Consider the following 13,396-nt stretch of genomic DNA (forward strand, 5'->3'; position numbering starts at 1 on the left):
GAACCGTTTCGCCGCGTTGTGTTTTATTACCTTTTTATTTCACTTTTATCCAAAGCATTTTTATAATAGAATGTGTAGTTTAAATAGCATGTTTTTTGTTGTTGTTTCCAGTTTCCATCTTGTATATATACTGTCCTTTTTTTGTTTGTTTTTCTTTTTGTTTTGTTTGTTTGAGTTATCTTAGTGTGTACCTTTTTATGTTTCATAAATAATGGTTGAATAATTTTATTATTTTGTTTTCTGTTTGCTTTATATATATAATGCTGTCGGTTTTGCGGCTCTGCCTGTTTCCTTTGCAATTGTCGAAACCGCCCTGCGTTCCAAATGTTGAATTTCAGCAAGCTGCTCCAATTTTTCTTCTTGGGGATTATATACGTCAAATATTTGCAAATATAGAATTTGTCTGCGTTCATTAAATACTTTAAATGTTGTTTCTTTTTTTCCTTTTGTTTTGCTTTGTTTTGTTCTCGGTTTGTTTGAAGATTGAAATCAGCTGAGAGGAACAAATAAGAGCAACACATATATATGTTTTGTTGTTGACTTTCACTGTCTTTAGAGATGATTCACTATTGCTATACATTTAGAGAATTTAATTATATTTAGGATAATAGTAGAGAGCGGCGATGTGTAAATAAGAGTGGAATGTTGGTTGATGGTTCTAAATACAACACACTTCTTCAGGCGTGAGACAAGAACCGGACGTGAGGTTCTTGCTCTTGGTGCAGCAAATCAGGTCCTCGCTCTCACCGCTTTGAGCAGTGACAGAGGAGACCAAGCTTCCGTCGATGACGAAGGAACGATCTACGCTGAATCGTCGCATAAAGAAAGTGACATTCGAGCGTCACTTCATGCGAGATCCGTATCTCCGATCCCACATTCCAAACCAAAGCAGTAACTAAGTCCTAACGGAGGTGAAGGTTCTGTTTAAAAATCACATTTACTGTCTTGTATTATATACTATTTGCCTACTTCTTATAGCTATCTGTTCCTTCTGCTTGTTTTTTTGCCTTTAACTAATCTTTGGTTTATTCGCCTTTCTAATGAAACGAAAAAAATATGTCGACTCAAAACGACAACTGAAGGAACACCGGAGCGTCACTACAATTGTCGATGCAAAACAAGGATCGCGTAGTTAAACTGACAATAGCGCGTTGCTTGGCAATGAATGCGAATTGGATAAGATCCGAATGCTCGGAATTTGGTTACAGGTTCCGGGTCAGATCGGACTGGATAGCAAATTGAGTATTAACTAGCTTGTACAGTGATAGACATTCGTTTAGTCGCACTTGAAAAATACTTGAAACACTTACAAAACAATTAGGATGTTCTTTTTATCGGTATAAATATACTACCACTTCAGCAAACGAAGTGGTAATATATTTTAGTTACTTTTATTGAAAGGACGCGCGTCACACTCACACACGCACAAGGCGGCATCGGTGGATGTAAACATTCAAACGTCGTTTTTTCCCGAGACATCCAGGTTTTCGTATGATCACCGAGTCTTTATCTGTGTTTTTTTTTTTTGAAAATTTACTTCGGAGAAAAAAGGTACTCGATTAACAGAGGAAGAACGAAGAATAATAAAGATGTACAAAGAAGAAAAGTTTTCAAGTCGCGGTACGTGATTTCTTGAAAATGGGCCCGAAATATGGAATAAAACGACCTACAAAAGGGAACACTTTGCGTCTTAATGGTCAAATAAGACACGAAGCAAAAAAGAAATGATTGTCCTGCTCACAATTTAAAGCAGAATAGGTTGTTCCAGTAACGAAGAGGCATATAGCGCGCATCTTGAACGAATCACCAAACATCAAGTGGAAGAAATTTCAAGGGAAGCCGAAACTGACCGCCACTCATAAGCAAACCCGTCTACATTTCGCCCGGCAATACATGGAATGGAAAATAGAATGGCGAAATGTTGTGTTTTCCGACAAAAAAAATTAATTTGGATGGCCCGGACTGTTACAGTTGCTGTTGACATGATTTAAGTCAGCGGAATGTCGTGAGATCGAAGCGAAACTTTGGGGCGGAAGTTTGAATGTGTGAGGAGTCTTTTCCTATCACAGCAAGCTTCCCATTTGTTTCATTTCCACCCGAATGAACTCTGAAAGGTATCTTTAGTTACTGGAGGACGTTTTGATTGGCCATATTGAGAATAACGCTACTGAGAACATCGTTTTTCAGCAGGATAATGCATCGATCCACGTTTCCAAGCAATCAAAGGCATGGTTTGCTGAGAAGGACATTCCGCTTCTTGAATGGCCTGCTTGCAGTCCCGATTGCAATCCCATAGAGAATTTATGGGGAATCTTTGCCGGGATGGTCTATGCAAACGAACGACAATATGACAACATTTCCAGCCTCAAGGCAGTAATTCAGGAGTGCTGGGTTGATATGACAACACTTCAAAAGCTGTCTGACTCTATGCCAAATCGATTTTTTAATGTGATCCGAAATGGAGGTGGACATACAAAATATTAGCTGCCGATTGAACTTGAAATTTGCTGCACAATTTTTTTTATTGAAATTTGAGGATGCGGCTAAACGAATGTCCACCCTAATTTCACATATTTGAATTATTTTGAGAACAAAAATGGGTGGGTTATATCTATGATATTACCGCAAGGTTGACGTGGGACTCTTCTTCTTTAATGGCACTAACATTCCTAGAGGAACTTCGTCGTCTCAACGTAGTATTACTTGTGTCATTTTTATTAGTACTTAGTTGAGATTTCTATGCACATAACATTTCTATAACACAGAGCACAGTGCAAGTCAGATTAAATTTCTTTGACGAAAAATTCTCCCGACTAGAACGGGAATCGAACCCGAACCCCCGGCATGTTAAGTGGGACGCTATCCACTCGACCACGGGAGCACCAACATGGGACTACCTTGTCTTAATAAGGATTTGTATTGTATTTACTAAATTATCGATTGAATGTAGCAATTTTCTCTTTCCTCATATTACTCCTCTACCCCCATTTCCTTGAGAAAAGCATTCGATCCCTCGCCGTCCAGCTTGCCCAGCAACGATATTGTCCAGTCGGTATCCTCACGAAGAATGTGCAAAACGGATTCCTCCAGGCACATTGATTTCGAAGTCCGCGTTAGGGAAACACAAATACCCCCTACAAAAAGGGGGTATTTGTGTTTCCCTAACGTGGGAACAAAAATACCCCTTACTTGCATGTATATTTGCAAAGCGGATTCCCCCAGACACATTGATTTAGAGGTCTGTATTGGGGAAACCGTAAATCGGGCCAATCAAAACTTGACAGTTAGGGCGTTTAGAAAACGCTTGACATTTTACAGATATTCAATTGTTTATCTCAAAAAAGATAACATTTTATCAATTGTGATTGACGCGTAGAAGTATTTTCTATCAATTGATGCAAGCATCTTTCCGATCTATTAAGAAATGTTCGAGTTATATGCACTCGAAATCCTTCATTTTTTCCTGCATGTTCTGTATTTAGGTTTTCATTGCAACCTAAAAAAAAGTCAAAATTGAATTGTCACTGTTTTTTTTTATAATGAATTCGATGAAAATAAACAATAATCGTCATTTATGAGCAAAACTGAACAAATAATTGACTTAGTTTTAAACACATTGAGGAAAAATAAGGTGCGCCTAAACGAATGTCTATCATTGTATGTTCCAAAACAATCTTTAAAACGAAAAACCTCGAGCCCATCAGCACAAATGTCAACAAGCTTTGCAAGCAAATTCAAACAAAAAAAAACGGATCGATTTCGAAATCTCCTATCTATTTACAATTTGAACGCTTCCGCTTCCGAGATCCGAGATAACGAAGAACCTGGGTGAACAATGCGTAGCATAACACATAAAAACCATAGTCGAGTCTTAACGGCTAATTAGTGGAAATGATGAGCAATGATATTTACAGATTCTTTACAGAGAGTACTCTTATTTTCGAAACGAAAATAAATAATATCAATCAACTGTTTTTTTTACAATGAATAATAGAAACAGTTTCATCTTTTCGTCTGTCTTCCTCCTTCCAGCGACTTATCCTATTTATGGGTATGGTATTCCCGCAGCAGTTTCACAATTTCTCTAGACCATTAGATATCGGGAGAGAGAGAAACAATTCTGAATACGTTAAATACTTGTTTTTTCTGCACTTTTTTTTTTGTGTGTTTTCTTGATTCAATTATTAAACTTCTATTATTAATATCAATGTTATTGTTTTTATTCCTTATCCTATTCATTTCGCAATGAGGCAAGAACTGAAGACGAAAAGTGTGAGTAACCAACCTAATAATCCTCGACCTATCGATTGCAACTTCCGCGCCGTGAACGAATATGCTAACGTGCCTTTGCTCTCGTCGTTTCGGAGGGTCTTGAGCACCTTGGAACTTTTGAACGTGTGATCAGTGACTGTGTGTGTGTAGAGCTATATCAACGAAGTTTACCCGTTTCGAGAAATATCTTGTGGTCGCGCGGTGAATGGTCCTGTGAAATTCCTAGGAAAAGCGTAGGAATTCCGAAACGAAGCCCGGTTTATTTTGTTCATTTTATTTTGCAAGTCGCGAATCAAACGCTCCAACATGTTGCTTCCCTGAAATGCAGCGTTTCAGCTGCCACTGAAGGATCAATCTTATTGGTGTCCCTATTTATTATCAGAACCAGAAACGAAAAATATATTCTACACAACTGGTAAAAATAAGAATGTATAAAAATATATATATTTTTCTAAAGATCAAAAATACTTTACTGTTGCAGTCAAAAATGTTTGCACTTTGAAACATTCTAAAAATAATGCTAAGCCTTCCAATCAACTTTGCAGTGTGACAAAGTCTAACTTTTAACTATGTTTCTTTGTGATGTTTCTTCAATTTTGTTCGTTTACATTCATCTTATGCAAAACTCACCGATGGAGCCGGTGTCCGGTGTCCGTAGTAATAATACTCACTGGTCGCTTCTCTGAAGCAGCTTCAACACTCGTACAGCAATTGAAGGATAACCATAAACAAAAGTTCGTTCAGTCTGGTACAGAACCAAACCAGCTCGCTAACATAACCGAAGAGAAGCACCTTCGAGCTGCTTCGTCCTCCCACGGTGGGACGGTCACCATTCCGATCTTTACCTACTATCACTAACCGTCGCCGCTGGTGTAGCCTCGTAGCCTCGTAGGGACGATGGAGATGAGACCGTGCGCTTAGTACACCAGTACGGACTCCATCGTTATCGTATCTCATTTTGCCGAACCACCCCCGCTGACCTGATGCTGCGTCTGCTGCGAGAGGGCAATGATCGACGGGGCATCGCCGTTACTGCCGCTGCTGATGACGCTCCGTCGCGCGAGCCGGGATCTATGGGAAGAAAGGTTAAGTAAACATTTTAGTAAGCCAGCCAGCCAAGTACACAGTAACTACCATGAAAATGAGGACAATTTCGTTTGAGCAATTTTTTGGACGAACACCAACAAGCATACCACATATATGACAAATGCCCAGAAACAAAGAAAATTAGCTTCAATAAGTTTGGCTACGTTCGCATTAATCAAAACCCAGAACAACACCGAAGAAGGTCTGAAGCTCAGCCAATTTAGAATCGGTACGTTTTTCTGCCCAGTACAGCGATCCCAGTGGTCAGATCTGGAAACTTGTTTACAAAGCCTTTTTCTCGAAATCATGTGCAGGAATTTTGGAAAACATTGAAGTTTTCTTGAATTGCTACGCGATAGGGGGAGATTTTGGGCAAAAGTTGAAAAACCCGACATTGTCCATTGGGTACAAGAATCGCTAATGATTTGAAAATGGGCGAAATCACCGTCTGTGTAGTGCTAAAACGTTCCAAAAAACGTTTGTGTGTCTTCCAGAAGAATCAATCAGGGCGTCGCACAGTGGTCCCTGAGAAAATTTAGGCGGCCAAAACTAAAATTTTTTAGCTGAAAACCCAATTTTTGGTAGACTGGGGTTTTCGGATACGCTGAGTTCATTTTTCAACTCTGTTTCACCAAAAAAAAACAGAAAAGGGGGGGGGCAAGGGGGCAAAGTTCAAAATTTTCAGTTTTTTTGTTGTTTGGTATCAAAATGTATGTTTTCGAATACGCAGAGTTAATTTTTCAACTCGGTTTCACCAAAAAACCAAAAATAAAGAGGAACAAAAATTATTTTTCGAAACATCGGTTAACTTTGAAAAATCGTAACTCAAAAACGAAAAATATTTATGAAAAAATATAGCGCCCTTGGTCCCGACCCTATGAAAACAATAAAAAACGAATACAATCAATAATAACGAGATCAAATTTCGAATTAGCTGCAGGTGTAGTATTTTGACGTCGGACTATGTCTTTCATTTCTATACCGGGGTGTAAAATCAAAGTTTCGAAAACGAAAGCGTTACGCTGGAAACCGAGATTTTGAGCGTTAATAGCTCCTAAATAACTGAACGAAATGATATGATAAACACTTCATTCGAAAGATACAGGTAAACTTCGATATAACGTACATTTCACTTTCAAAAATGTTCGTTGTGTCCAATTGTACGTTATATCGAAGCATAATAAAGTACTCACAAACGTAGTCTATAATACATTATTGTGGGGGTCTTCGTAGCCACTTGGTTACGCGTTCGCTTACTAAGCGATCGGTCGTGAGTTCAAACTCAGGGCCCTCAATTGACCATCTTTGTGTTGTTATAGAATAACTACGTCCACGCAAAACATCATCAGCGATGGAGATCGATCCACGGTCGAAATTAGATCGATTCATCCATACAACTGCTCTGCTCTGCAAGAAACATCGGGCTGCTGTTCTATAAATAACCCAACAATGATCAATATCAACTGTCTCCGCTGTCCGTTCTGCTGAACAATGGAAGAACAGAAAGAATACCCTTACGCCTAAATGGCTACTACTGTGTAATTTACCATAATGTAATGGAACAGAAAACTTAACGCCTAAATGGCTACTACTAACTACAGTGTGATTTACAGTTTATAGAAACATAAACATATGTACATGTACACGATTAAAACCCGGCTCTGTTACAACTAGAATGCTAATGAGCCTAATAAATAAATAAATAGGATAAAAAAACAGGAAGTGGGTTATATCTATGGTATAACCGCAAGGGTGACGTAGGACTATCGTTGATTTAGAGATCATTTGTATGAAGTTGAATCTGAATTCATTCTGAATGAATGAATATTTGGAGAACTTTGAAAACGAGAGCGTTACGTTGGAGGCACAAGGTTTTATGCATCCAATATTGGATACGGAAATATCCTACTGATGGGGAAGAATAATCTTCAGAAGCTATCCTGTTGATTGCGATTGATTGAAAAATCACAAAACCTAATGTATTTGGTCACAGTGTTACATGGATAGAAAACATTAAAATAAACTCTTTCATATGAATATAATTTTAAATTCCCAGAGGAACTGGCAGATTATTTTCAGTAACGATTAGATATTTCCACATTTTCCTCGATACTGGAAGCCCACCAGTGGTTAATGCTAACTCGATAACCATCTGTTAATAGCACTTGATTGAAACATATTTGGTCACAGTGTTACATGGATAGAAAACATTCAAATAAACTCTTTCACATGAATGTATTTTTAAATTCCTAGAGGAACTGGCAGATTATTTTCCGGATCTTTCTCGATCCAAACGGAAAGAATTCCGTGCGTGTATGTGTGTGTGTGTAGCGGCTGCTTCGAGATCTTCCCGGGGAACCGTTTGTAGCATCACTCTCCTCCTGATGGATTCCCTTCTGGCATAAGGTGCACAAACAGGCTCTTGGTGACACCGTTCATCCGCGCTTTCATGATAAATGAAGAGCTTCACCACAACAGCGACAACATGCTCCAATCGTTGTTCAATTAGAACTGAGTGGATTTCCGAGCGGCGCTCGCTTATATACCGATTGGTGATTTCAATAGCCTATTTTGAAAGCAAATTTAAGACTATTGAAACAAGTTTTTGGATCAGAAAGTAACAAGTATAGAACGCGTAGACATTTTATCTTTCGAATGAAGTGTTTATCATACCATTTCGTTCAGTTGTTTAGGAGCTATTAACACTCAAAATCTCGGTCTCCGGCGTAACGCTTTCGTTTTCGAAACTTTGATTTTACACCCCGGTATAGAAATGAAAGACGTAGTCCTACGTCAAAAAAAATACATTATTGTGTTGCTGTTTTAGTAAAGTTAATGAATAACTTCAATCAGAAGACGAAGCCAGCCTTTCTCATGATGTTTTCCTTCGTATTGTTGATTAAAGAATGATTCATTTAGAATCCGGAATCACAAAACCAGCTGTATTTCGGGATTTATTGAAGGTACAAAACTTGTTTTAGCATCACAATACAGGTAATTCATTGTTCTATCAGAAAAAAAAATATTGAAAAAAAAATTTCCTTTACACTTTGGAAATGTGTACGTTATATCGAGGTAAAATGTACGTTATATCGAGTGACGTTATATCGAGGGTACGTTATAACGAGGGTACGTTATATCGAAGTTTCCCTGTACAATGTCTACGCGTTATATATTTGTTACTTTTTCATCCAAAAACTTGTTTCAATAGCCTTAAAATTGCTTTCAAAACAGGCTATTGAAATCACCAATCGGTATATAAGCGAGCGCCGCTCGGAAGTCCGCTCAGTTATAATTGAACAGCGATTGGCGCATGTTGTAGCTGTTGTGGTGAAGCTGGTGGTGAAGTTCATCATGAAAGCGCTGATGAACGGTGTCATCAAGAGACTTTTGGTGCACCTTAGGCCAGAAGGGAATCCATCAGGAGGAGAGTGATGGCACAAACGGTTCCGTTCGAGACATCAGAGCAGCCGCCGCACACACCCATACACGCGCGGATCTTTTCTCGTTTGGATGACATCCAGCATCGAGAAGATTCCTGACCTGAAACGCATTCAGTTTGGAACTGTGAGGGAGCGCAGAAAAGCCGATCCATCAGAAGAAGAATAGAAGACGACCGAGAGAGTATCAGCATCGACAAACGGTTCCGTTTGAGACATCGAAGCAGCCGCCACACACACATATATACGTGCGGAACTTCTTTCATTTAACACTCCTATACTCGCGCATTGGTCTGTCAGACCGAGAAATCAATAATTCATTCATTTCTCAGAAAATATCAACACTATCACTTTGCGATTCTCTCTAGCTTCGTTATTCGTCGTTCGTCATCGTTTAGCAGTGATGGTAAAAAATAACATTCAACGATCAATGAATAAATATATCCCTCTAGTCGGATGTTTTTAAATCACCCCCAGCAGGCGATGCTCTTTTATTCTTCATATGTACACAGAGGGAATACTTGGAACGGTGAGCTACCAAGATCTCAAAAAAGCAATATGAAAGAGGAATCCCCACTGCAAGCACTCTCGGAGCATTACTTCTACTACTCAAGGTTTGTCGTGAGTGCAAGCAACAAACGATTAATCCCATCCCATAGAGCGGATGATGAGTTCTTGATCGGAAAGTGTAGCAAAGGACGATCAACTGAAATCTTACGACACTCGTCGAGGGATTTTTAATTCTCTATTGAACTGACCGCAGTGAGTGGCTGACTCAGTCTCGTGTCGATTTTATTATGCTGTCGTCTCCCGCCCGATAAACAGCAGACGGGAAATGGATGCAATTGATTAATTTTATTACCAGCAGATTTGGGCGAATCTCATCCCGCCCAAAATCGTTTTTTAGATTCCAATAATTCTAAACATTCACATTTCTCTTCAAATATTTTTTCTAATAATAATTCAATTAGTGATTTCACGAAACACTTTTCGAATTCAATGGAATTTAAGACCCTTTTTTATTTTGTAGATAAAGCGTATCACATATTTGAATAATTCAATTCTGTGTGGTTACGTTTTTCGTTGCAAATAAATGTAATGAATTAGTATGGACATATGTTATTCATATATCGTGGACTTCTGACATATGTGGCAGTAGATTTATTGATCGACCAAAGGTTTTTTTTCATATCCCTTCAAACTTGTTGCTTGTTGATTATTCGCCGAAAATGGATAAAAAATATCCTTGAGGTTAGCCTACGGTATGGTGAGCCAGTCTCAGGATAAGAAAACATTTTGAAATAAAGCTTAATTTTTTTTTAATGAATCAGTAGTAAAACAAAACGTCAAAACGTTTCTCAGCTTTGTGATAGCAGATAATCATTACCCATTTGAGTTGTATGAGTATTCCCCCCACAAATTGTGGATAGTCTATCTGCATAAGAATTATGTAGAGTTCCATAGTCCTAAAATTTAATGAGTAAATATTTACGTGCTTACACAAAAAACACATGTTGACATATTTGCGCTAATTTATGTTTTTGATTAATTCAAGGTAATTAAGGTCTTTTCTAGCCACAAGTTTACTCGGGCCCGAAAGGAGTGTTCTGTATTTGTGCTGGCGGAAAAATATATCTCGCAAAACCTCGTGTTCGATATCGTAATAGCCTTGGCCAATAACGCATTTACATTAACTCATAAAATTAGTGATTTGAGGGGGATTATTGTTTGTAGTCTCTTGTAGATGAATTTAAACACCATCTGAGAAATCCTCTGTGGAACATTAATGTCGTCCTATCTGCTGTAGCGCATTTTTTCCTAACATAGTTTCATCGAAGTAAACGCGCTCGGAGAGGTAAATTGAACTCCCGGACGAGAGAGCGAGAATCGTAAAGCGTACGTCATAGAGATACTCATTCCCATGCAGCAAATTCTTGTTAGGAGTTGTAAACTGAACGAAGAAGGAGAGTAACTCAATTATTCGAACTAGTTTCAGTCTAGCAATGCTTTGGTCAACTCAGAGTTACCAAGAGAAAATCATTTGGTTATGGTGGGAGAGGATTAATAGTTAGTCGCAGTTTGCACAGATTACGATATCGTTGATCACTAAATCAACGATAGACCTACGTCACCCTTGCGGTTATACCACAGATATAATCCACTTCCAGTTTTTTCAAAAAAGATGAAAAGGTTGATGTGTCGATCATCTGAATCGGTTTAGTAATTCAAAAGTTATGAATTTTTGAAAAAAGTCATGTTGATTTTCGGACAACCCTGAAATGGAAATGGTCACCCTACTGATAAAATAAAAAAATCTGGGTCTAATGTTTTGCGATAAAGAACGAAACTACCACTTCTCACGAAAATCTGGAAACCATTATATCGGTTTGGCATGGAAGGGCTGATTTCGGGTTAATATTGAGTAAAAATCCAAAAGGGGGATTTCGGGTGAAAAACTCAAGTGCTGAGTGATAAAAGATACTTTGAGGAACACTTTCATTAAAAAAGTTTTGCGGGGAAATGCGGGGCAAGTTTTATAAGTCCATCCGAAGCAAAATAAAACTTCCAAAATAGTACTTACTTTGTGTGGAGTTAACACATACTACAACCAACCGAATTTTGAAACGGGCAACAAATTCAAATTCTCCGTTAAAAACATAATGAGCTTCAGGAAACATAATGAGCCAAAAAAAATCGATCAAAAACTTCACCAAAACACATGTTAGAAAAACACCCGCGAAAAAGTGGCACCGGCGAGCATACGAAACTGGTATCTTATCGCGTTGCCAGAGCAATGAGGCGCGCGCGGAATGGGGTGAAACACGTGATCCTAGATGCCTTGAACATCCTAGAATAAGGATTCAAAGTTTGAGTGTTTTGAAAAACGAAAAATCACCCAAGGAAATCGGGGTTTTCGGAAAATTTTGTTTATTGCCAAATGTCTCAAAATGAGTTTTTGACAAAAAAATATTTTTCGAGATAACACTAGATCTCGTTTCATGCAATTTTAAGACATTTGACATCAAACTTTTTTTTTCCAAAACCCCGATTTCCTTTACTCCCCCCTTAGGTATTTTTTCGATTTTCAAAAAACTCAAACTTTGACCGCTTTGCGCCACTCTCCCTTAAGTCCGATTGAGCTGAAATTCGGCATAGGGTGTTTTTTCGAGGTGGTGACCATTTTTCATGTGGTAACTTTTTGTAATTCGAGATAACCATTTTCATTGGCATTTCATTCCAAAAGTTTTTGTTAGATGTATACCCAATTATTTTTAAAATCAGTACTGGTGCTAAGACCACAAAATGTTGTGGAAAGTTTTGTTCAAAAGAATCTTGATTTGTAAAATTTTTAACGTAAAATTTTAAAATTTAGCTTCGGGGTGAAATTGATCATTCTATGTTTCTCAGGATTTTCTAGTGTCTTATGTACAAAAATATATAGGAAATCAATTTTCTCTTCACCTGCGGTCATTTAAATGATAATTCAAGGATTTGATGATACAAAAACCTGATTGAATCCACCTAAAAGTGTGGCCATGGCTTTCCATAACTCGATTAAAACACACTGATCTGCAGGACATCCAGAGACCATTCGGGTTCTCCTAATGTGGCCAAGAACCCTTGAAATGGTCACTAATGAGCTAGTTTTGACAAACCAAGACGTTCGATATGTCGCGTGATGGTATTCGGTTCTGGTCATTCGAGGTGTTTTTTTGTAAAACAGTTTTTTCTCACTTGTTTGAATAGTAATTACAAGTATTTTATTACTTACTAGCTGACCCGGCAAACTTCGTCCCACCCAAAATTGTTTTTTTTTGTTTTCATAACCTTCAAACATTCACGTTTTCTTACTCTACGCAAGTTCATGGGTCCAATCGCAAAACTGTTCATTGATTGATCTTCTAATCGATCCCGTTGAATTTACCTTTTACTATAAAATTCCTAGTACTTCTACCAAAACTCATCAATATAATATCAGATTACTTTCAGACACAATTCCGTTCAAGATTTTTCAACCACTTGCAAATAACATGTTTCTCGGTTACATGGATAAATGTTTGATACAGAAAATATGATAGAATAAAGACAGCCCAAAATCGGACAATTCCTTCCTCGGGTTCTGCTCTTATCAACACATCCGGCGATCTTTTTTTTTGGTATAGATAGGAGAAGATATAAGAGTGCGTTTCATCACCTGAAAATCCATTTCCACTTTCGAACAAAGATCAATTTCGTTAGAGCAAACATCAAATGGACTAACAACGCTTGTCACTATGTAATTGTAGAACATATGAGAATTTAATTTTCCAAAATTTCCCTTTTTCCTTCAGAGTTCTCCGAAAATTTCCAATTGTCATGTTTGGTTGGAATATTTTTGGTTGAAATATATGTAACATTTTTATGGAACCCCCTCTCCATTCCAGAGCAGGGAGGAGTGTCATACCATCATAAAAACATTTTTCGTACCCAAATGCAAATGCTTTACCCTCACATCCCAAATTTGGCTGGATTTGTTTGATTAGTTCTCGAATTATGCAGAAATTTGTGTTTCATTCCTATGACACCCCCCTTTTAGAAAGGTGGGAGGTGTGTTGAAC

General features: G+C 38.1%; 1 protein-coding gene across 8 annotated transcripts in view; it reads right to left on the bottom strand.

Moving 5' to 3' along the window:
• Positions 1–16: 16 nt before the first annotated feature.
• LOC129769292 (kinesin-like protein unc-104) overlaps positions 17–13,396 on the bottom strand; it is a 202,933-nt gene continuing 189,553 nt past the window's right edge. For all 8 annotated transcript variants that reach the window (XM_055771432.1, XM_055771431.1, XM_055771436.1 and 5 more), the window contains one exon: positions 17–5,343. In XM_055771432.1, the coding sequence (XP_055627407.1) occupies positions 5,226–5,343 (118 nt within the window). In that variant the 3' untranslated portion in view covers positions 17–5,225. The remainder of the gene's footprint in view (positions 5,344–13,396) is intronic.

This window comes from Toxorhynchites rutilus, chromosome 2 (assembly GCF_029784135.1).
Source record: "Toxorhynchites rutilus septentrionalis strain SRP chromosome 2, ASM2978413v1, whole genome shotgun sequence".
NCBI lineage: Eukaryota > Metazoa > Arthropoda > Insecta > Diptera > Culicidae > Toxorhynchites > Toxorhynchites rutilus.